Below are 25048 nucleotides of genomic sequence, written 5' to 3'. Positions count from 1 at the left end.
AATTTCCACTCAGCCAGCCTTCCTGTGGTTCTGGATGATGTCCATTTTGTCTTTTAGTTGTATTTTTGAGGTGGCTGTGTGAGGCAGCAATTTCCGGTGTTTACCTATGCCGCCGTCTTGGTTTCTCCCCGACAGTAAGGTTATTTCTAATATTTTAAAATTTTAAACAATGTTGCAATGAACATTCACAAGTACACATATACACTCATAGATTTATCAACACTTTTGTATTCAATCTTACCTGGCAAATAGCAATTGGATATACTTTAAAAGTGTCAAAATGATGGTGATGTATCATTTGCAATCTTTTAGTTTGATATTTTATTACATTTTTTTACATTAACTTTATTATTATGCTGCTTTCCCAGGAACTTCTAAAGAATCTATTTTCTATATATTTCTTAGCATATTTTTAATAACAATCTTTTCTACTTCTTTACTTTTTTCATCACACTTATTTATGCAGTCACCTAAGTTTATATTTTGTAATTTTCTATAACCCTTACGAGGTAGTTTTCTTATTAAAAATGATACTATAGTTAATTCATAACCTCTGTCAATAATAGGAAGGTTTTCTACGTGATGATACCCAATTAATATATCATAAATGTCAATTTGGACACAGTATTCTTTTTTTACTTTCTTTTCAGGTAAATGGGTTATTAATTAGACATAATTGAACATTAATTAAAATCTACATTTAATTGAATGTACACAAGGAAAAAAATGAAATTGCTAAACTGGATTTCCTTTGAATATTTCCATTCATTTTCAGTGCCTGATCTCCATGGGTTAAATTCAATGCCATCTCAGTGTGCTTCCTATTATGGGAGAGGAAAATTGTAGTGATAGATAGATAAGGCTAACAGTTCCTGAGTTTTTACCAGGTCAGACAGCAGTTCTGAACTCTTTACATGTATGAACTCATACCACCCTCAAATTCTATGATACTACTATTATATCCATTTTGGAGAAGAAGGAACTGAAATGTTAGTTAGTATTTATTTCATAAGGGTGGGACCTGTAAGTGGACCTCCAACTGTGTTGGAAGAATTTTAGTGAAAGGCAGGAATGGTCCTAGTGATATGTGACTTCAGATATTCCCGTTTGTGCATTGAGCATTATGGAATCATAGAATTTCCCCATAAAATTTCTGAACACGAAGATTATCCAATCCAGTTTATTCACTTTCAAGCCTCCTTCCTGTTTTTCTATGAGCTGGACCTATTTTTGTTGAAAAAAAAGTTAGCTTTAATTTTGTAAATGCACCAAAATTAATTTTCTTTTTATGATTTTGCTTCCCCCCAGATATTTAGCACCATAAGGTCCAATATTAAGCCATTAATTAAGCAGTTATCAAATTTTATGTTAAGCCATTTTTTTGACCTTTTAGAATAAAAGGTAGCAGAATATGCTGCCCTCAAATATACCACTTTGGCATAAGGATTATTTTGAGCTGGAAGTAACTGAAAAGCTTTAGATGAAAGAAAAGCTCCCTACCCCTCTGCTATTTGCCTAAAAGTTGGATATAAATTTTCAAAGTATCACTACTTTCCTCACGACTAGGAAGGACAAAACTTAGTTCTCAGAGATAACTTTAGACCCTATCAGGAGAGGGCACCAGAGGAATCTACACAACTAACTATAAACTAGCCTTTATCTCTACCCTCAGAAACCTCCAACTGCTTTCCTTTGCCCTGTCATTTTTCCACAACGTTACCGTTCTTTGAGGAAAATGCGGTATAAAGCTGGAGTTCTATGCCACCTCTTTGAATTACTCCGCTTCTCCCTGGGCATATCCCATGTATACACGAGGCACTCCTGTTAATCAACGTGTGTTTTTCTCTTATTAATCTTTTACTATGGAGGTCTCAGCCAAGAACTCACAAGGGTAGAGGGAAAATTGTTTCCTCTTCCCTAAGATATACTTTTAAAGTTTTTCTGTTAGTAACCTGTGCTTATTATATACAAAATTCTAACATGTGAGCATATAAAATATGAATGTAGCCCTCCCCTGCATCCTACCATTACACAGGCCCATTTCCACTCCAGTGGTCAGCTTTGTGAACAATTTTGAGTTCATCGCTTTTTGAAAAGTATTAGTAGCTAAGTAAAAACTTCCTGTGCCAGTGCTAGATATTTTTTGATTTCCCTCCTAAACATATACAAAACTGTTATGATCTGTTTAGAAACGGGATTAACCTGGTTGATTTTAGCACAGCTGTTGCTGCTGGAGAACGCTCCTGAGAGGCTGCGTGCATTTGAAGACGATGAGGTTGACATATGCCAGTTCTCCACTCTGGGTGGAGTGTACCACTTGGATATTCTGGAGCTGCCCCCACAGTGTAAACAAATGAAGGGCTGGATGATTATGGAAGTAGGTTGATTCTTAAAACTTATGAGTAAAATAATTTCTCACCACTTTTACTTTATATCAACGGCTCTAACACATAATGAATTTTAACTCTATTAAGCAAGCACAAAGGAAAATGTAATTTTATAAAATTTGAATCAGTATTAACAGGAAGGCATCTAAAATAATGTGGATTTTAGTCCAGCTGGTGTGGCTCACTGGTTGAGCACCGACCCATGAACAGGAGGTCATGGTTAGATCCCCAGGCAGGGCACACACCCAGGTTGCTGGCTCGATCCCCAGTAGGGGTTGTGCAGGAGGCAGCCCATTGATGACATTTCTTTCTCATCAATGATTCTCTTTCTCTATCCCTCTTCCTTCCCCTCTCTCTAAAAATCAATTAAAAAAAACATTAAATAATATGGATTTAAAATTAGAAATCATGCATGTTAATTGTAAACCTGTGGCATTATGATTACACTAGAGGCCCAGGTCACGAAATTGTGCGGGTAGGGTCCCTAGGGCCTAGCCTCCTGCGATCGGGGCCATCTTCTGCCCATTCACCAGTCCTCAGGCTGAAAGCCGCCTCCGCTGCTGGGCTGCCAGGCCATTGGGATCACCAGCTCATCCCTGGCTGCTCAGGGGCTCAGGCCTGTGGGAAAGCAGGCCCCGGCGACTTCACCTCCGTGCACCTGTGCCAGGCGGCCGCTGATGGAACACACGCTGCTTGCTCGGGCCGCTCATGTGGGTGCCCGCCGCTGCTGCTGCTTGAGGCGCTGATGGAAGCTGCAGGGCATGCCACGACCTACCTGCCCCGAGCGGGCAGTGCATTCCATCAGTGGCTGGCCCGGCTCATGCGCATGGAGGTAAAGTCACCGGCACCTGCTTTCCCGGAGGCCTGAGCCCCTGAGCAGCCAGGGATGAGCTGGTGATCCCAACGGCCTGACAGCCAACCCAGTCCTCCTGCCACCCACCTGGGTTCTCCTGTTCACCATCGCTGATCCATCGGAGCCTGCAGGCCGTGGGTAGGGACCAAGAGGTCAGCCATTCAGCCCACTCGCCAGTCCCCAGTCCCGCCCTGCCCCGCTTGTGGGCCTGCGAAAGGGGAAGGGAGGGACCGAGAGGTACTCAATGCCACCGCATGGTGACCGGTTGTTTGGTGGTCACAGTCGTCATGGACACTGACTTTTTATATATAGATTGTGCCAATTTGGCCTTAATAATGATCGTCTGTTTCAGAGGCTGGAAAACTGTTTCTGTAAAGGGACAGATGGTAAATATTTTCAGCCTTGTGGCTATCCCAGCTCTGTTGCAACTCCTCAGATCTACCATTGCGGTGCTAGAACAGCCATATGTACAGGAATGGGCATGGTTGTGTTCTCGTTAAGCTTTATTTATATGCATGAATACAAGTCTTTTGGTTGATCTCTTACCCCCTCAAACCCCACCTTCTTTCTGAGGTTTGACGTAGATCGTCACATACTTTAGAAAGTGTTCCCCAGCTGGCACCATACATAGTTATTACAGTAGGTAATTAAGTTTACATCCCCATGACTATTTTGTAACTGCCAATCTGTACTTCTCATTTGCTCTACCCTTTTCACCCAGTCACCTGCTTTGTTAAACATATGCCTGTAGGATTGCTTGCAATAAAATGCAAAGTCCCAGCCTAGAACCTGGCCCATAAAAGGGTTCTGTAATTACATTCAAATTTAGTGCTTTCCCCCTTAATCATTATCTTTTCATTTTGTTATAACATTTTGTTAGTCAATCTATAGTTGGGACCAAACTTTAGTACTTATGAAAAATAACTACATAGCTTATTCAGCAATATTTACATCTTTAGCTATAACACCAGTCAGCTTCTAACTTGATGTTGTTTCGGTCATTTTTACAAGATACTCAAAGATGGATTACAGAAATTTGTTTATCCTCCAGCAACTACAGAAGACTTAGAAACAGAAAACGTTTTCCCACCCATAGAGGTCATGCTTGAGGTTCATGAGAACGTGATCTTTTTTGAGAATCCCATGGTGGCAAGGTGGGATGCTGAAGGTACACCAGCTTTGATAATCATGTAATTAAAAGAGGTATGCTAAACAATCAGAAATAGAGAGAGAAATGCATTCTTTCTTCTGGGAGTGCTCAAAGTTGTAGGAGAGGCATATAGAGGAAAACGTCACAACACGATGCAGTGGTGTGCTATCAGAGATGGAAGTGCTGTAGAGCAGAATGGTGACCAAGTCAGTCTGGAAGGTTAAGGATGAAATATTGAACAGGTTCTCAAGGGACTAAGAGAGCATTCTCCTATGAGACTTTGCATGGGCATATCTCTTCATTCCTATTAGGCACATAGCTAGGAGTGGAATTGCTGAGTTGAATGGTATATTTATGTTAACTTTTTAAGAAACTGCCAACTTGATTTTTCAAAGTAGCTATACCATTTTACATGCCTGCTAGCAATACGAGTTTTCCCATTTCTCCACATCCTTGAAAATGTTTGCTGTTATGTATTTTTTATTATAACCATTGTAGTGGGTATGAAGTGGTATCTTGTGGTTTTAATTTGTATTTTCCTAATGACCAATAATATTGAGCATTTTTAAAATGTATCTGTTATCCTTGAATATATCTTCTTTGGTGAAATGTTTATTCAAATCTTTTACCCATTTTTAAACTGGGTTGTGTTTTATTATTGAGTTGTAAGACACACAAAAGACCACCTATTATATGAAAAGTCCAGAAAAGGCAAATCTTTAGAGACAGGAAGTATCTTAATAGTTGCCTGGGGCTGGAAGGTGGGAATGGGAATGAACTAAAAATGGACACAGGGAACTTATCAGGAGGATAATAATGTGCTAAAAACTGGATTGTGGTGATGGTTGCAAAACTGGGTAAATTTATTAAAATAATTTAATCGTATGCTTAAGACAGGTAAATGTCAAAGCTGTTTAAAAAAGATGAAAAGGGGTTCTGTACTAAGGAAGAGTTCTGTAGGGAGAAAGAACTGCACGTGCAGAGGCACACAGGTGCATGAGGTTGTTAGGGAAGGAAAGAAGCGGTGGCTGAAACAAGGTGTGTGAGAAGTGGGAAGGTTCGAAGCCAGAACTGTGAGCCAAAGCTTCATTTGAAGGTCTTGCATACCAAGCTTGACCTTGTAGATAGGAAGAAACTCCCAGCAAGGTCGGCTTTTTGTTGAGATTCTATTCTAAATGTAAAAGAGACCTTTATATATATTGCAGTTATTTGGGTTTCATTCAACATATTTTTATATAGGAAAAGAGGAAGCTAATGTCATTTGTTTTAATCTGAAAGGTAAACATTGGAAAACCGATGGCATCAGTAATGTAGTTTATAAATCAGAAGAAAGAATTATAACATTCAGCCTGGACACTTTGGGCCCTGTTACCTTGATTCAAGATGCTCATATTAACATGCCATACCAGTCATGGGAACTAAGACCACTCGATGAGAATAAAGTACTTTTGACTGTGACGACAGTATTTGCTGAGATTCAAATACAAATTAAGGTAAATCATTGTTATAGCAAGTCATATCCAAGAGATAAACCTCATTGATGACTATAAGAGAGTATGCGAAAGCAATCGCTCACTGGTCATTTACATACAGAAATGTCTTTTATTTTAAGAAACTTTATTTTCCATCAGCCTTATTTCCACTTTCTGTCTAAAAATCTGTGTAAGAATAGCTAAGACCATTGAGTGGTTGTTTCTACCCACTCAGTGGCCTAAGTAATGAGGGCTGCAGCCCAGTCTTCAGTAGGGAATTGCTGCTAAAATGTCTTTTATAAATATGTTTAATATATACTTTGAGCTATAATTTCTAAACAAAATATTAGATAGGAAATAACATGTAAAAAGCAAGGCACAAATTTATACCCTAAAGTTACTAGGAATAGGCCAATTAATGAAGGTACAAGCCTGGTTGCAGTATGATTTTCACAGTTTTTTTGACCCCCTCCTGAGAGCTGTCTGATCTTTATCACCAAGCCATTTGAAACCCCCTTTGTAAGATTTCTCTCTCAAGGAGCCTGTATTACTTGTCACTCATAAATTAGCCTGGAATCTAGAGACAAACAGTAGATTAGTGGTTGCCTGAGGCTGAAGGTGGGAATGGGGATTAACTACATTGGCATGAGGGATGAGAGGAGGATGGAAGTGTTCTGAAACTGATTTATGGTGATTGTTGCACCACTCAGTAAAGTTTTAAAAGAATCACTGTACTATGCATTTGAAATGGGTGAATTTATGATATGTAAAGTATACCTCACTAAAATTGTTTTAAGAAAGAGAGCCTGAAATTCTTAAGAATGTGGCCGGAAGACTGGATTTAATCAGTCTTTGCTTTTGAAAGCTGATGAGACATGTGAATTTTGTACACCTTCAAACTTCCAGTTTAAACTTTGCAAACTTCAACACTGTAAAATAATTTTGCATTATGTTAAATCTTATGTGTAAAAAATTATCCTTAAAAGTTGTAGCATGATTGCTGTCAAATAGCTATTATAATTCAACAGGAGCATATGTAGTATTCTTAGATCACAACTTACAAAAGAGGAGATCTGAAAGATCCTTTAGTTCAGTCCCTTTATTGTTCAGATAAAGCACTGAAAGGTAACATGGAGACTTCGTGGCAGAGCTTTGAGGTTGGTCCTAAGACATACCTGCCCTGCACTCCTTTTAATATACACTGAGTGGCCAGATAGATTATTATGACCACCCCATCAGTACTTCCAAAAATACTGAATATTGAAAACTTCCTAAGCAAATACTCTCAAGGTTTTATTATTATTATTATTTGCATAACTAATTCACTTCATTGTACTGATGGGGTGGTCATAATAATCTGGCCACTCAGTGTAGAATGAGGTAGGGTTAAAAAAAAATGGTATAAAGAACCCAAAGGCTAGAACCGGAATGATAATGAAGTAAGAATTCCTTTAACTTGTATGAAAGCTTTTTTTTTTTTTCTCATTGATACTAGGAAGGCCTCTGCATGTTAGCTTCAATAAACATGGGTGACAAAAAGCCTCTCTCTATTTTGGAAGGAAAATGGATGACTCCTATTTATTTCATTATTACTTTGCAAGAAGCTGGATTGAATATCTTCCCTACTGAATACTCTCATTTTTATGTTGCTACAAGCTGTAAGGTAAGCATGAATCTTTCCAAACTTAATGTGATGGACATTTCAAATGCTAGCAAGTATTAAATTGTATATAAATCTTAAAGTACCTCATGGGTTTTCTATATTCATTTATATAAGATTATAGTTAGAAAGGAAGGAATAAATGGCAAGACCAGAAATTCAGAGTTCTCTCAAGTTTAATAATCTTCCCCCAAAAAGTAAGCCTTTAGTATGATCTTCACTTGACAAAAGGAGGACACCCACAACTGGTCGGTGTTAGTGCAAGGGTAGTCAGAGCCACGTCACATTCCGTATATGTTCTTGCTTCTTCCAGACTGGATATATCTAAGCCTTCTTAAAAGAGTAAATGACTGAGCAGTTTCCCAAACAGGATAAGTCAGATGAAATCATACACACATACAGACGACTGGTACACAACCCACTTCCTCCCGTGTCTTGGCAGAGGCTCCCTGTAGACATATACAAAACACAGCCTGCTTTGTGTTACTGGTAAGGCTTTAGCTAAATGAGATCCTTCCTTATGAAACTGTGAAGCTCTTTGAGGATGGGAACTGTCTTTTGATCAATTTTGATGGATTCTTCCCGCACCTCGCATATTCCTAAAATACAGTAGATGTTTAGTAATATTTGACATATGAATGAAGACAAATTCTCTTCTAATCATGAGAGGTGTTTTGGGCAGATGAATTCAATTCTCAAGAACAAGTAGATAATATACCAGAAAAATGACAATATAGGTAGACATTCATGTAGCATCTGAAAATAACTATATCAAGAGTATGTACATGTGTGTGTGTGTGTGTGGCGGGGGTCGGGGGGAGAACCACCTTGGTTTTAGTAACTCAAATTGCCAGTTACTCTGCAAATGCTGAATGTAGTGTAGTCTTCATTTATTCAGAATATTCAAAAATTTCTTTTTCTGACCACCTATATCAGTGGTTCTCAACCTTCTGGTCCTTTAAATACAATTCCTCATGTTGTGACCCAACCATAAAATTATTTTCATTGCTACTTCATAACTGTAATGTTGCTACTGTTATGATTTGTAATGTAAATATCTGATATGCAGGATGGTCTTAGGCGACCCCTGTGAAAGGGTCGTTCGACCACCAAAGGGGTCGCAACCCACAGGTTGAGAACCACTGACCTATATTCTAGTATTCTAGGCGTGTTTTAGACGCTTAAGGATACATTAGTGAATTTTTTTTAAAAAAAAGTTTCTGACCTTGTGGAGCTTACATTCTAGTAGAAGGAGACAAAAATAAGCAATAAGCATAAAAAATGATTTCATGTCAAAGGTAGATAAGTTCTGCGGGTAAAAGAAAAGGTAGATCATGAGCACTGGGGTTAGGGCTGTGTACAGTATCAAATAGGGCATTGGGGGCTCAGGGAGAAGGAAAAATTTGAGTAGAACAGGAAGGTGGGGAGTTTAACCAAGTGGATATCTCAGAAAGCAGCTTCCAGGCTGAGTGGCCTAGAGCAGTGGTCGGCAAACTCATTAGAACCAAATATCAACAGTACAACGATTGGAAATTTCTTTTGAGAGCCAAATTTTTTAAACTTAAACTATATAGGTAGGTACATTGTTCTTAACTTAATTAGGGTACTCCTAAGCTGGCCTTTGCTAAAAACGTCCTCAATCTGATTGAGGTACATTCCCTGAGGTCGACCCCTTCCAACTCTTCCATCCACACTTGTCTTGTATACTTGTTTCGTCTATCTCCTTTCATTCATCCTCTCTCTATGTCCGAACCATCTCAATATACCTTTCTCAATCCTCAACACTACATCTTCTTTCACTCCACAGTGTTCCCTAAAATTAACTTAATAAACTTTACTTAAAGTTTTAAGTCTTAGTTAAACTATAGGTACATTGAATAAAATTTGATATCATACTTAATAACGATATTATTTATTGATAAAATTAAATTCCTTACAATTTACCTTATAATATCCATAAAATTAAATCATGACAATGACTGACAAACACTAATATGAACAATGGCCTTGCATCTCCTTGGAAAGTTTGGGTAAGTCAGGTTTGTATGTTGTTTTTAATTTTAGGCATGATTCCAGGTTCTCATCAATAAGACGACTCCTCAATTTACTCTTGATAAGGTTCATGCTTGAAAATGATTGTTCACATAAATATGTAGACTCGTATAAGGAAAGAACAGCAAACGCTAGTTTTTTCAGTTGATTATATGATTCAGGAATACTATTCCAGGTGTTAAAAATCAACATATCTTCCTTCTCCAGGTCTTTCAAAGCAGACCACTTGTGCTGTGAACTAAGTTCACATTTGTTTTTCTCCAATATTTCTATATCAGCACAAAGATGTTCAAATTTCGAGCTCCACAGTTCTTTGTTTTTTAAATCCAGCAATTACATTTCAAAGTTGCCAATGTCAATATTAAAGGGAGAAAAATGTTTCATTTTATAATAATAAAGCCACCAACACAAAATAATTACAATTCTTAAATTGATGACAAAAATTCCTGTAGGATTTGCAGCTGGTTGGAAAAATACATACAGGTAACTTTATGCTTCGAGTAGGTACTTTTGTCACCTGCACGTGATTTGCGGACGCGACTAGCACTAACCACTGCACAATGAGACTGCTGACTGGCTCACTCAACTCGTGCATGAATCGCACGTGCCTCCCCCCAGCTGCATATTCCGCGGCCCACCTGCACCGCGTCTCCCATCGCCTGACCGACCGACACCCCCCACTTCTTCTAATGCCACTTCTTCAAAATAGACTCGCCCAGGCTGAAAACCGACTTCTGCGCATGGGCCACGAAGTTTCAATCGCACTGTATGTGCGCACCCGCACGTTGTATTTTGTGGAAGAGCCACACTCAAGGGGCCAAAGAGCCGCATGTGGCTCGCGAGCCTCAGTTTGCTGACCACTGGCCTAGAGGAATGAAGGTACAGCAAGGAGGCCAGGTGCTTGGAGTTAGCAAAGGGAGAAGAAAAGATAGGTCAGACAGATAATGAGATGTATGTGGGAGGGTGTCAGATCACGCAGACCCTTACAGATCACTGTTAGGACTTTGGATTCTATTTGAGAGCAAGAGAAAGCCATTGCCCCATTTTGAGAGAGGAGTCATAGAATCTGACTTACATTTTAATGGCTTTTTCTGTTTTGAGAATAAGCCGTAGGAGGCCAAGAATGGAAGGGAGACTTGTTGAGAAGGCTCTATGATCAATTCTATTGACTTTTATATTGACAGGTTCCTTTGGTGGAAATGAAAGCTTATCGACAAATGGCCTTGTTAAGTTCTGCTTTTGCGTTCGGTTGGAGCAAGTGGAATATGCAGTGTGGTTCTGAAAAAGTTATATTTAAGGTAGAGTATGCAAAAACCCATAACACTACTTTGTCCTTCAAAAGAAAAGGTACTCAAAAGCTAAAAGAATATAGACTGTTTTCTCCTCTTGAAAAGGGGGTTGGGGGAATGACACTCACAATGCAGTTTTAAAACCATTTTTTAAAATTTTGTCAAAAATATAAAGCTAAACTATGTGAACGGTCATACCTGCATTGCCCGTTATGGTACCAAATGCTCTTGATTTAAGACTAGAGTCCTCTTAACTCGTTATAGTAACTCCAGAACAAATGAAAGCCTTTAATGCGAATATCAATGGTTCACGAACTCTCCAATTTAACTTTTTGGCACATTTGCTACTTACCTGATAAATTCTAAAAGCTGACTGATTAATGTTTGAGCATAAATTAGCCACCGTATTTATTTGTCTTGCTTACTGTGTTTCTCCCACTAGAACATAAGCTCTTTGAGGACAATCATTAGTTACTGATTAATGTTTGGTTTGTTGTTATATTCCCAGCAACTAGAATAGTGTCTGGCACATGACAGTCCCTCAATAAATATTTGTTGATTCAATTAATACATTTTGGGGATTGAATTGAGCCCGTCAACTAATACTCTCTTGCCAATCTACTTCATCGGATTAACAGATTTCTCTAATTTTCTTTCTTTAGGTGAGTGAATGCCTCACTAAAGAACAGGAATGTATTCAGGATCCTACATGGACTCTTTTAATGTTTAGTGGCAACCGAGCACAAAGGCTCAAGATTGACGAAGACAGTGAGGCATTCTCTGAGGCCCTGAAAGAGGAAACTGAGTTTCATTCCACTCTCTATCACATGATCAAGGATTTTGCTTCTCAAGAAGCAATGGAGAAAACCAAGGGCCCTGACAGCCAGTTTATTGACTCTGTGTGCCACATGCTACTCTGTATTAGAATACTCAGCTATTCTTAATCTCTACTGATAAACTTTATTCAGCGTGAAGAATCAAGCAACTTGAAGAAAAAAATCAGGTTATTTCCTCAATAAAATGTAGCTAGTGACTATATTTCAAACAGGCTCTTAAATAACCTAATCAGCATTTTACACTCAAATTTTATTTTGTAACATGTGGGGTTCTTTTCCTATGAACACTGGCCCACTGAGATTTAAGATGCTTTATTTCAACAAAAGTTAACAATATATATAATATATCCACCTCAATAAGCTCATTAAAAGGTCATGGAAAGGTAATCACAGAAAGAGGGAATTTAAAAATCTTAGTCATTCTGAGAACCTCTGGTTCCAGGCTCTCCTTTCCCAGCTAAATGTTACTCATTTACAAAATTCAGATACTGAAACTTTAAAAAAAAATCAAGCTACACACATTAGGACGTCCTACGGTCACACTGGTGGTGGCCCGTTGTGTCGAAGTCTGGTAAATGGCCACAAGATATGTTCTAGAGACATCCAGGAGTCTCCATCCTGGGTGGGGGCAGCATCCACGGACTTCTGGAAAAATCTGCCTGTGAGGAAGCTTATCAAAGCTGCAAACAGTACAATCAACGCGACGGAAAGCCAGAGAGCCTTATTAGCCTTTCTGATGGAGGTCTTGAGATTTGTTGCCCAGGAAGCTATTGTGTCATAGCTATAAGGAAAATACAGATTCAGAACTTGGTCATCACAGTAATCCATTATTAGCAACACTTCTTTTGTCAACAATACCAGTCAAGTCATTGACCAGCACTGCTGTGTAATAAACGACATAATGTGATCTGTTGTCTTGGTTTGGGCCATAATCTGTCCCCTTTTATGATTGTCAGAATTAAAAAAATAACATGTTGTTATGGTGAGAATCTGAAAATGCTGTGATTCAGGCATCATTTAACTCCTAACAAGAACATACAACTATTTATCTCATTCAGTTAAGGCAGTGTGTTCCTACAGTGGAAACAAAAAATATTACTTATTGAGTAGAATAGAATATATGTGTATGAACATTTGTATAGATAAACAGGTCATTTATTTCTCACCATACCTTAGCTGTTTGGTGTACTGATATTTAAACTCTTTTTAAAAATATATATATTTTATTGATTTTTTACAGAGAGGGAGAAGGATAGAGAGTTAGAAACATCAATGAGAGAGAAACATCGATCAGCTGCCTCCTGCACACTCCCTACTGGGTATTTGCCGGCAACCAAGGTACATGCCCTTGACTGGAATCAAACCTGGAACCCTTGAGTCCGCAGGCTGACGCTCTATCCACTGAGCCAAACCAGTCAGGGCTAAACTCTCTTTCTTTTAGAGACACCCACCCCAAAAGGTTATTTACAGCATCATTTAAGTCTTTGAAACTGTGCTAAACACTTCACATGTGGTAATTTATGTAATCGTGACCACAGAACAAGGACAAAGGTACTGGTATCACCCCTGTTTAATAGATGAAGAAATAGGTGCTCAGAAATGGGTGAACGTGCCCAGGCCACACAGCTCATTAGAGAGCTGGGCGTGGAGCTAGGCCCCCTGACTGCAGTGCCAGGCTCCTTGCACGGGATGCTCCTGCCTGTTGTAACTCACAGGTTCAGGAATAACCCCTGCAGACCATTTGAAGTTTGTTATTCATCTTAAATTTAGCAGTTTGACAGGTCTTTAAATAAAGTAGTTTAATCCGGGGTAATACTATTAACCCTGCCTTGCCCTTCCCCATTCCACTGAAGTGATAGAATTTGGCAGGTAGACAACTTACATTGAAGAGACATCCCATTTCGATGGATTATTCCTCTTTTCAGAAAGACTTGGCTTTCTTGTCCTTTCTACTGTTTCTTCTCCAGGGGGCTCTGCATCGTCCTTAGTTCTGTAATAAGTGTTGTTTTTTAAATATACAAAACTAAGAATAATGTGCTATGATTATAAAATATTGCTACATTTTACTGTGTAAATAAAGATGCACACAAATATTTGTTTTACGTTAGAAATATTTGACAAATTTCTAGTTCTAAAAGTCAAATCACCAAATTTATTTAACCATTTTGTTTTCACTAAGTATTCTTCTACCACGTGGACTGTAATAACCTATCTTAGTTGATTTTACTCTTTTCTCTGTGGGCTTTTTGATAAATGCTAAATTGGAGTAACATCAAAGTGTTATTCTATTTCTCTAAAAATCTTAATTTTAAAACTTTATGAAAATATTCTCAGTGCAAAACTAGTTAAAATATGCTAGCAGTGTTTAGCGATCTGGCAAATGGCAACTGAATTAACTTTAAATAACTTCATAGTATCTAAAGAGGGATGCCCTTACCCGAACAGAACCTTTCATTATTATGTTCACTGCTGAGTTCAAGCTCGTGATACCCTCACAATTGCCAAAGGGAACCGTCTCAAAGTGGTGGTGGTTGTTTTTGTCAAAAAATACAGGGAATGTATGTGGTAGATTTTAGTTTAGTCTTTAAAGGAAATAAGCCAGAACCAACTGCATTCTTACAAGATTCTCAGTTTTAGTCTTTTGTTTGCAAAGACTTCGCAGTAAATATCATGCTATACTAACAAAAAGCAAATAATACATTGTATTCTTTTGAAGGAAACCCGATCTTTTTTCTGTCCCAGATCAGTAAATATCCACTGTGGTAACTCTTAGAGTTTTCAGTACACGCAGCAGGCTCCGCGAGGATTTTAAAACACAGAGAACTTTGAAGGTAGGTCCTATGTCTTACTCATCTCTATATTCGTTAGGACTGATGTAGTATCTGTCACACACTAGGCTCTCCAGGAACATGTATAACATGAACATAAAATCATTTCATTAACATCTCTGCAGATGAGGAAACTGAGACCAAGGAAGGTTAAAGCAATTTGTCCAAGGTCACCCAAAGACTTAGAGCAGCAGTTCTCAACCTGTAGGTCGTGAACCCTTTAGCGGTCAAATGACCCTTTCACAGGGATCGCCTAAGACCATCCTGCATATCAGATATTTGCATTATGATTCATAACAGTAGCAACATTACAGTTATGAAGTAGCAACGAAAATAACTTTATGGTTGGGTCACAACATGAGGAACTGTATTTAAAGGGCATTTGTTCATGCTTCTCCTTCCTGCCCTCTCTCTCTTGTGCTATAGAAGTATATTTTATGTAACTTGCTAAATATAGAGTAGTCATGTAGAGTTTTATGTTTCTCCTACTCTTCATTTATGTAAAGGGAAAATATATATAATGCACATGTATTACATATATGCCTATGGTATATATATAATTCATGTAGTTTTTTTAAAAAAATGATACATATTTCCCTTCTGTGGCTTTTTATTCACTGCGCCCCCCCCCAACCCCCACCCCATCCCTGATGGCCAGATAGCTGCCTATACAGAGAAAAAAATTATCTTTACAAATCTGGCAAATTACAGGGCCTTTTCTAACTTAAGACCGAAAACCTTGCAGTTCTGAGCCCTACAAGAGTGAATGCATTCACAAATAGCTTTTATATAGTGCTTTGCAGTTTATAAGTCTTGTTGGCGTTGGTGGTATAGTGGTGAGCATAGCTGCCTTCCAGTTTATAAGTCTTAAACAATGAGTGAGCTTTTTGATGATGCAGCACTGATCTCCTCACAGAGTAAAAGTGATCCCCACTGTTTATGCCCAGCTCACATCAGGTTAACAAACACACGCTTCACCTACTTTAGCTCACATTTTTCTTCTTCACCATCTGCCCAGGAATAGGTGCTGATAAACCGCTGTAATGAGGGACGGTGTTCACTCTGCTTTGACCCCAAAATACGCCTATACAAAGATGATCATATCCACTTGTCAAATCAAATACATCCATACCCATTATTAACTTATTTCCCACTACCTAACTCAATGCAACAATTATACGTTCTAATTATTTTCTTGGCACTCGCATATTGCTTATTTAAAAAAATAATAAAACATTTCATTATACGGCAATTCTTATAATTGTTCTGCTTATATCACTTATTTCAAACATTTACTTTAGCACAGTTAAAATTAGGAAAGTTCCCAAAGAGCAACCATATAATTACACTTACCAACTGCTTGACCTCCTACTGAATCGGTCATTGTTTTCCATCCCAGCCACCTTTAAAGTTCAGGTGTTAAAGAAATGATAAAATAGGAATTTAATGAAGTATTTTTGTATATTTTTCTTCTCTGAAAATGAATTTGCTTTTTGAGAACATTTAGAAACTTGCTTACCGTTGCTGCATTGCCAATATTTCTGGGTAGAGAGGCAATCGTTACTCTTCGAAGAGAAGATGGCTATTCAAAGGGGGGAAACAAACATTTAGAAAGTTCTTACTGTTTTATTCTTATATGCAACACTGATGAATATCTTTGTACATACACATCCATGCACTTGACTACTGAGCTAAACAGTAAGCATTTTTTTTTAATATATTTTATTGATTTTTTACAGAAAGGAAGGGAGAGAGATAGAGAGTTAGAAACATCGATGAGAGAGAAACATCGATCAGCTGCCTCCTGCACATCTCCTCCTGGGGATGTGCCCGCAACCCAGGTACATGCCCTTGACCGGAATCGAACCTGGGACCTTTCAGTCCGCAGGCCGACGCTCTATCCACTGAGCCAAACCGGTTTCGGCAACAGTAAGCATTTTAAAAAGGATTTTGTTATGAGCAAATTGCCTTCCAGAAATATTCTACTTATTTACATTCACCTTCCCCAACATTGGGTGAGTCTGATTTTTGCCAATCAAATCGAGTATAAGCTTTCTTGTTTAGGTTTGCATTAATTTGACTTGCAAAATATTCAACACTTTTTTTCCATGTTAAATAACCATCTAAGAACCACCTGTTTATGATCTCTGCCCGTACTAATTTTGTTCATGATATTTCGGGCAGAAAAATGTTTTCATTGTTAATACAGCCAATGCTCTTCATCTCTTCCTCTCTTTTGTTACCATTTCTTTTAGAAAGATTTTTCCCTACTAAGAGGAGCTATATTTTAGCTTTTTAAAAATTGTTTCATTTTTTCCATTTAATGCATTTAAGGATGGGCATATTACTTTAATGAATGGGTGTGTTTTTAGACTGACCTTGAGATTAGCACAGAAAAAAAAAAGTTATATAGTATTATGTGGTTCTTAAAGTTTGAGTAAGTACAGCTTCAGGAAATAAAAATATTTTAAATGTAGGAAATAAAGTTTTATGTGAATCCTTTTCTTAAACCATTATCCCTAAATTATTTTCATAGGTTAGTTGAGCATCAAGAATATCAACCTGTGGTCCATGAAACCTGGGTCCAAATCATGGTTCTACCACTACATATATCACAACTAATCACTGAACTTCTGTGCTTCTCTTTTTCCTCATGAGCGGAAAAGAGATTTGGATGGAATGATTTTAGAGTCACTTGCTCAAAAATCCTATCACTAAATCCTGAGCAATCCTGATTTTCAAACTCCCTCATTTTTAGTTAGGCATACAGCCTCCAGAATAAAAAACTGTATTTCCAGTCTTATTTGCAACTAAAGTGAAAAGGGAAATGTTTTCCGGGACTTCTAGGAAGTTATTTTTAATAAAGGGTGAGGGAATACCTGTCTTTCCTTTTTCTTGGAATGTGCCTGGGTGTAATGACCAGGACTTGGTGCCTGGGACTGCAGGGGCCTCTGACACCATAGTGTGGAACCAAAGGGCTGAGTGGACGAAGCAGCGAGCGAGGAGGAGACTGCCCCTGCGGATTTTGTGAAGCTACTTTGCTTTTGTTGGACTTCCATTTCCAATTCCCATTTTATTTTATTTTATTTATTTTTTTTAAAGTGTGGTGATTTTTTTAAAAAAATATATTTTATTGATTTTTTACAGAGAGGAAGGGAGAGAGATAGAGAGTTAGAAACATCGATGAGAGAGAAACATCGATCAGCTGCCTCCTGCACATCTCCCACTGGGAATGTGCCCGCAACCCAGGTTCATGCCCTTGACTGGAATCGAACCTGGGACCGTTCAGTCTGCAGGCCGACGCTCTATCTACAGAGCCAAACCGGTTTTGGCTCCAATTCCCATTTTACATGAGAGACACTATTGTTTACAGCTTCCTTCTCACCACCAAACTGAATTGACAAACCAGCATAACAAGAAACGTAAAAGCATACACTTAAGCAAATATACACACACATATGTGCATACGTGTGAATTAAAATAATTGCTTGACGATCTACATTCAATGCTATGTTGCTTCAAATATTTAAAAACCAACCCCCTATAATATTTGATAGACATCTTTAAAGTGAATCAGTAGGTGAATTATTAATTACCTTGGAGTTTAGAGACGCTGAGCGTTTTTTAACTTGACAGTCATCTGAAGGAAAAACATTTGCACATTTTAGAAACTACCTTTGTAATTTCTGTTAATGCAGTGGTCTTAATTCTTTACAAAGAAAACAATGGTCAGAAAATATTTAAGATCCTGAAGACTGCTGATGTTATATTTGGTTATTGTTTATTCGGTGATTCATAAAAAATGACCATCTTAACCAACAGAAAATAGCCCTCTCTGTTACTACATATGTCCAGAATGCTGACCTAGCACATAGTAGGTACTAAATGAATATCTTCTGAATAAATGAACCCAAAATTACAGATAGAAGATACCAAGTATGGTTACTTTTCTTGAAGAAGGAATAGAACATTTAAGAATTCTCAGAAGTTCATACTGCTTATTTAACAGAAACTATTATAAGATTTATATACTAGTAAACCTTATATTAAGATATTTTCCATGGCCTTACATGTGTCTCTATTTTTCATTCATTAGTCAGCTTTACTATGCTAGTGTTAGTCCTTCTCTGAGGAATACAAAACCATGGTTGATGAGAACATTCATAGTTATTCTGTCTTACTTTGTGTGGAGAAAGAACCAATTTTAACTTATCCTAAGTAGGAGAACACTAGGGTCAACTTAATGGGTTGGATTATATATATTCTCTGATCTCATCAATTTAAATTTATTCAATGAATTTTTAAAAAATATGTTTTTATTGATTCTAGAAAGGGGAAGGGAGAAGGTGAGAGAGGGGGAAACACTGATGAGAGAGAAACATCATTGATTGGCTGCTTCCTGCACACCCCTCACTGGGGATTGAGCCCGCAACCCAGGCATGTGTCCTGACCAGGAATCAAACCAGCAACCTTTCGGTGCATGGGATGGTTTTCAACCCACTGAGCCACACCATTCTGGGTGGGTTTAATGATTTTTTTTTAATGTCATTATCGAAGAATCTTTGTCTCCCAGCCTGTTATCTAACTGACATCCTACTTTTGGCTATGCAGATGACAGGAATGAGTTCTTCTTTTACTATAACTTTAACCTAAGGGTCTTATATTTAAGACCTAACAAGAAGTAGTAAGAGAGAGAATAAAAGAGGTGAATGTTAGGAAATCATAACTGGCACTATTATCTTAAATTTGTATTACCTTCATCTTCCAGAGGGTTAAAAGACCTTTCATTTTGCAAAAGAACCTGTTTCAGTTCTTCTAATTCAGCGTGTTCTTTGGCATACATTCTCTTCAGGTTTTCTACGTGCTGAATCATTACTTCAACTGCTTTGCTAACCCGGCTTTCCTAGTAGAAAAAAAAACCACACATTTATATTGAAAATATTACCCAGTTTAAAAGATGGTGATTAGAAACATGCATTTATCTTTATCCCTAAATCCCAATAAATGGCAATAAAGGTATTTCTATTTAAAAAAGGCCTGGGTCCGCCAGGGCAAATAAAACAGAAGATATAATAGCAATACAAATATGAAAGCCTGCTAGGACGACTCTTGGTAAATGACTAAGACGTGAAAAAGCTGAACCCTAAAATAAGCAGTAAGAAAAGCCTAGAAGCAGCCTAGGAAAGTGCTAAAGGATCAGGGGATAGTGGCATCTCTGAAATTAAGCTCCAAGGTGGAAATGTGAACAGAAGAGATGGCTGAAAATCCATGTAAAAAGTGATTAGACCCACAGATGCCCTCCCTTCCTCAAGCCAGCCGAGCAACTACCCTTCCACCACTTTGGTGAAAAACTACGAAGATTAAATAAAAAGGGTCTGTGGGTCAGGTAGGAAGAGATCGTTGATGGTGGCTCATCCTGAAACAAATGGATGTAAGCAAAAGTCTGCATACATGCTGAATAATGAGATCCCTAGCCTTATTCTCCCTTCAAGCTCCCAAACTCTGGTAGCCAGGCTTATACCTCAAGGCAGGCAGCTAGAAGATCTTTCTCCAAGGAATCTAACATCCTAAGATGAAGGTCCTAAAACTGCTGACAGTAAGAGCATTCCAATGAAACACCTAGCTTGTGCAAAGCTCAGGGCCAACAAGAACCCTCCCCACTCAACATACACGGAGCTCCCAATCAGCTGTATAATGGTCCTTCAGATGTTGGAGGAAAGCCTCTAGCACAAAAGAAGAACATAAAAACAGAAAACAGCAAGCTGGAGGAAACAAACCAGAGAAAAACCAAAACTTCAAGGAAACAACCAATATCTTCAGAGTTACAAATTATTATTGCATCTATGAAATAAGAATAAGGTATTAGTTAAAAGCATTCTGAAAACAGAGAGACTGGAATTTAAAAATATGACAAAATTTTTTTTTACAGGAGAAGACAGGGAGGAGATGATGATGGCTTAAGGAGAAAGTGTGAAGTTGATATTTAGAAGAGAGGGAGGGTGAATCATGGGTGGCCCTAGGGACCCACATGAGGTTTGTGATAATGAATTTCAAGAGAGCTAGTCAGTATATAGGTGTGATGTTTTCTATCTATGCAGGTATGAGCAGGTGGGGAAGTGGATTTAAAAAGCATTGTAGATTTTCTAAATGAGTAAAATAAAACAAGAAAGGGAAAAGTGTTGAGGGGTTTATGCGAAGAAGTGAATATTGCGTTTGTGGAATTTAAGCTTGGTCAGGAGAAAAGAGAAGCCAACAGCAAGGTGAGAATCTGTGAAAAGATGTGAGGGAACAGATCAATAGAAGAACTAAATATTCATCTTCACAGGGGGACATCAACACATATCTAAAAACTGAAAATAAATCACTAAGTGACAGAATATGCATGTTAGAGGTATAGATAAAACAAAACAAAAAAAACCCTCAAAGAGTTGAAAGCTATTTCTCTTGAATGTGGAAAATCCTATCTACTAAAGAGGGAATATGCTAATTGACCCTCATGCTGTCGCAAAGATGGTGGCACCCACAGTCAATAAAGAGGGAATATGCTAATTGACTGCCCACCCTCAAAGATGGCAGCACCCACAGCCAATAAGGCAGGAATATGCTAATTGGCTGCCCCACCCTCAAAGATGGCAGTGCCCACAGCCAATAAGGCAGGAATATGCTAATTGGCTGCCCCACCCTCAAAGATGGCAGCACCCACAGCCACAAGATGGCCAGCAGAGGAGGGCAGTTGGGGGGGGGGGACCAGGCCTGCAGGGGATGGCAGTTGGGGGCAACCAGGCCAGCATGGGAGGGCAGTTGGAGGCAATCGGGCCAGCAGGGGAGCAGTTAGATGTCAATCAGGCTGGCAGGGGAGTGGTTAGGAGGTGATCAGGCTGGCAGGCGAACGGTTGGGAGCCAGCAGTCCCGGATTGTGAGAGGGATGTCCAACTGCCGTTTTAGGCTAGATCCCATAGGGCCTAAACTGCTGACAGTAAGAGCACTCCATAGGGATTGGGCCTAAAACGGCAGTCGGACATCCCCCAAGGGGTCCCAGATAGGAGAGGGTGTAGGCTAGGCTGAGGGACACCACCCCCCCCCATGCACAAATTTCGTGCACTGAGCCTCTAGTGGGATAATAAGCCTTTATAGAACTACTTAACTTTTTATTTTTTAAATATGTTTTGTTTTAGAGAGAGAGGAAGGGAGAGGGAGAGAGAGAAACATCGATGAGAGAGAAACATCTACATTAATTGGCTGCCTCCTGCACACATCCTGCTGGGGATCGAGCCAGCAAACCAGGCATATGCCCTGGGTAGGGAGTCAAACCTGTGACCTCTTGGAGCATGGGTCGGTGCTCAACCACTGAGCCACACTGGCCAGGAAAACTACTTAACTTTTTAAAACTATGTATACATAACTTTAATAAAAATAAAATATTATCATATAGTGAGGGCATAAAAAGTAGGATATTAAAAGTATATAACAAATGATCAAACTAAAACTCTCTCTACACTTAAATTTCTCCTTCTTAGGAAAATATATTTTACCAAATTTGTTTAGGTATAGATTAAAAAAATTAAAGTCTTCCCACAAAGAAAATTTGAAATTCTACTTCTCTATGAATAAGTGTGCAAAGCTGCATATCTGAGGATATTTATTATAGTAGTGTTTACAAGAGCAAAATATCAAGTATATTCTGAAATGACTAAATATAGGAAAAATAATTTATGATCTATTCAACCAATACCATAAAATAATGTCACTTATGGATTTATACCACACAGAAAGCTATCTGTGCTAGATGTTGAGTGAAAAAGAAGCAGATTATAACACTGTATGAAGGCAGTGTCTACAAAACTATAACAACATTTTTATAATGACTGTCACTGGCTAATATTATTATGAGAGATTCTATTTTACATTTTTATTCACATATGCCATTTTTCATTCTTCTGTATTAAACATATATGTCTTGTACAATAAAGAGTTTTCTAAAACTTATTCTTAGAAATATAATCTATAATTTCAGGGAAAATAATCATTTTAGTAATTTCATTATAACTACAGAAATAGAGAAAGATTACCTGATTAATGGCTCCCAACATCTCAGCCCTACTGGCCACTCGTAATGTGCACTGGCTGAGGAACGTTATACTGTTCTCCAGCTTCTTGATGATCTCCTGGGCCTGGTTGTCATCTTCACAAAGAGGTGTTAACAACTGCACAGAAAGAAAGGCATTAGGAAGCATCCAACCCCCAAATCCAGCAAGCGATCCTAACACTATATTGTAAGTGCAGACAACAGTCAAATCTCAATTTTCTTGGTGGAGAATGAAAAGCACTGTTAAGACCAATAATGAAAGATACTGAAATATTAATACCTTTATTGGCTATCAAGTAGGCTTATGCAGGGGCTCACAAAGCTTTCTATATCTATTCTTGATCCCTTCGTCTCAAATTTGCTCCACCTTTATGTGTATTTATATTTTTCTTCTACAATGGAATGGGTGTAATTGCTAATATTAAGAAATAAGCTTATAAATGAGTTGAATATATTATTGAGGAGCATAGTTTTAATTTTTAAAGAAAAGTAATGAAAATATACTGAAATTAGGTATGGTTCTGACTACTACACTTGCTCTTCCATTGGTGACAAAGTGACTGGGCTGATTATGTGGGTATGCCTTCATTGCCATATGAATATTTCTCTCCAACCTGTGCCCTTCATGCAAAATGATGGCCCTCCCTTGGAGGACCATCCTTCTCACTGGGGTGGGGACAGAATTCAGAGAACAGCGAGTTTGGAAGCAAACAAGCTACTGCTCCCTAGCTGTGTGATCATGAGCATATTTTGAAGACTTGCCCCAATCTAAAACACCATACACTGTATAGCAAAAAAAGAAAAAGTTCTACCAATAAAATTATAAGGTAATATTGACTGTAAATTGAACCCTAATTATAGAAAGGTTATAGTGTCAAACTTCCTGATTTACTTTTTCCACATCTGTCAGGAAAAGACAATTCTATCTCCTTTCCAGGAATACTGTGACATGAGAGGTAATAGATGCCAGTTGTTTGCTACACAGTAGGTGTTCAATAAATGGCAGACACTTCTGAAGCAGACAGACATATATGAGTTGCTAATCAATTGCAATAGCCATTATCAAACACACAATTTCCTTGCTAGTTTAAAAAACCACCTTAATTGTAAAGGGGAGAGCATATATTAGTTCTCAGCCAATGGAAATGGTTTAAGAAAACTGAATTGTGAAGAAATAGACTATTTGAATAAATCAATAACTAGTAAGGAGATTGAAAGAGTTATCAAAAATACCCCAACAAAACAAAGTCCAGTACCAGGCTTTACTGGAGAATTCTACCAAACAACTAAAGAATTAACACCAATCCTTCTGAAATTCTTCCAAAAAATTAAAGAGGAGGGAATACTTGCAAGACAATTCTTTGTAGCCAATATTATTACACTGATACCAAAGCCGGACTACAAGAAAATTACAGACCATTATCCATTATGAATACTTATATAAACATTCTCAACAAAATATTAGCAAACTGAATTCAATAGCACATTAAAAGGTCTCTACCTATGGCCAAGTAAGATTGGTTCTTGGAATTAAGGATAGTTTCACATATACAAATCAATTGATGCAATAAACCACATTAAGAGATTAAAAGATAAAGCCACCTCATCATCTAAATTATTGCAGAAAAATATTTGACAAGATTTAACACCCTTCATACCAGTAATAAAAACATTCAAAAAACTAGAAATAGAAGGAAACTACCACAGTATAATAGAGGGCATAGATGAAAAGCCATCAGCTAACAATATTTAATGGTGAAAGACAAAATTTTTTCTATAAGATCAGGAACAAGGCAAGATGCCTACTCTCACCACTTCCATGCAGTTTAGTACTGGAAGTCCTTGCCAGAGCAATTAGGCAAGTGAAAGAAACAAAATGCCACATTGGAGAGGAAGAAGTAAAATTATTTCTGTTATATAACCCCAAAGATTCCACAAAAGACTGTTAGAATAAATGAATTTAGCAAAGTCATAGGATACAAAACAACATACAAAAATGAATTGCATTTATATACACTAACAATGAACAATAAAAAATGAAATTAAGAAAACAATTTCATTTGCAATAGCACCACAGAAAATAAAATACTTAGGAATAAATCAAGGAGGTAAAGATTTGTACACTAAAAACTATAAAACACTGCTGAAAGAAACTAAAGACACATACAACAAGGGAAAGACATCCTGTGTCATATATTGGAAGACTTCAATTCAAAAGGTATACAGTGAAAAAAAAAAAAGATGCCCATACCACCAAAATCAGTCTATAGATTTAATGCAATCTCTATTAAAACCTCAATGGAATTTTTTGCAGAAATAGAAAAATTCATCCAAAATTCATATGGAATCTCAAAAGACCCCCAAATAGCCAAAACAACTTTAAAAAAAGGAACAAACTTGGAGGATTCGTACTTCCTACTTTCAAAACATTACAA

At 37.9% G+C, this 25048-nt stretch overlaps 2 protein-coding genes across 6 annotated transcripts in view; one reads left to right on the top strand and one right to left on the bottom strand.

The window, feature by feature from the left end:
* DNAI7 (dynein axonemal intermediate chain 7) overlaps positions 1-11812 on the top strand; it is a 56311-nt gene extending 44499 nt beyond the window's left edge. For all 3 annotated transcript variants that reach the window (XM_059682393.1, XM_059682391.1, XM_059682392.1), the window contains 6 exons: positions 2217-2377; positions 4252-4408; positions 5669-5883; positions 7358-7525; positions 10759-10872; positions 11526-11812. In XM_059682393.1, coding sequence (XP_059538376.1) covers positions 2217-2377; positions 4252-4408; positions 5669-5883; positions 7358-7525; positions 10759-10872; positions 11526-11807 — 1097 coding nt within the window. In that variant the 3' untranslated portion in view covers positions 11808-11812. The remainder of the gene's footprint in view (positions 1-2216; positions 2378-4251; positions 4409-5668; positions 5884-7357; positions 7526-10758; positions 10873-11525) is intronic.
* A 118-nt stretch (positions 11813-11930) lies between these two features.
* Positions 11931-25048, bottom strand: part of IRAG2 (inositol 1,4,5-triphosphate receptor associated 2) — an 84937-nt gene continuing 71819 nt past the window's right edge. For all 3 annotated transcript variants that reach the window (XM_059682388.1, XM_059682389.1, XM_059682390.1), the window contains 8 exons: positions 22597-22731; positions 19283-19430; positions 18124-18167; positions 16047-16109; positions 15881-15930; positions 15510-15611; positions 13582-13689; positions 11931-12480 (listed from right to left, as the gene is read on the bottom strand). In XM_059682388.1, coding sequence (XP_059538371.1) covers positions 12237-12480; positions 13582-13689; positions 15510-15611; positions 15881-15930; positions 16047-16109; positions 18124-18167; positions 19283-19430; positions 22597-22731 — 894 coding nt within the window. In that variant the 3' untranslated portion in view covers positions 11931-12236. The remainder of the gene's footprint in view (positions 12481-13581; positions 13690-15509; positions 15612-15880; positions 15931-16046; positions 16110-18123; positions 18168-19282; positions 19431-22596; positions 22732-25048) is intronic.

Source organism: Myotis daubentonii, chromosome 2, assembly GCF_963259705.1.
Source record: "Myotis daubentonii chromosome 2, mMyoDau2.1, whole genome shotgun sequence".
NCBI lineage: Eukaryota > Metazoa > Chordata > Mammalia > Chiroptera > Vespertilionidae > Myotis > Myotis daubentonii.
Note: the sequence above shows the minus strand (reverse complement) of the source record. Positions and strands in the feature narration are given on the sequence as shown.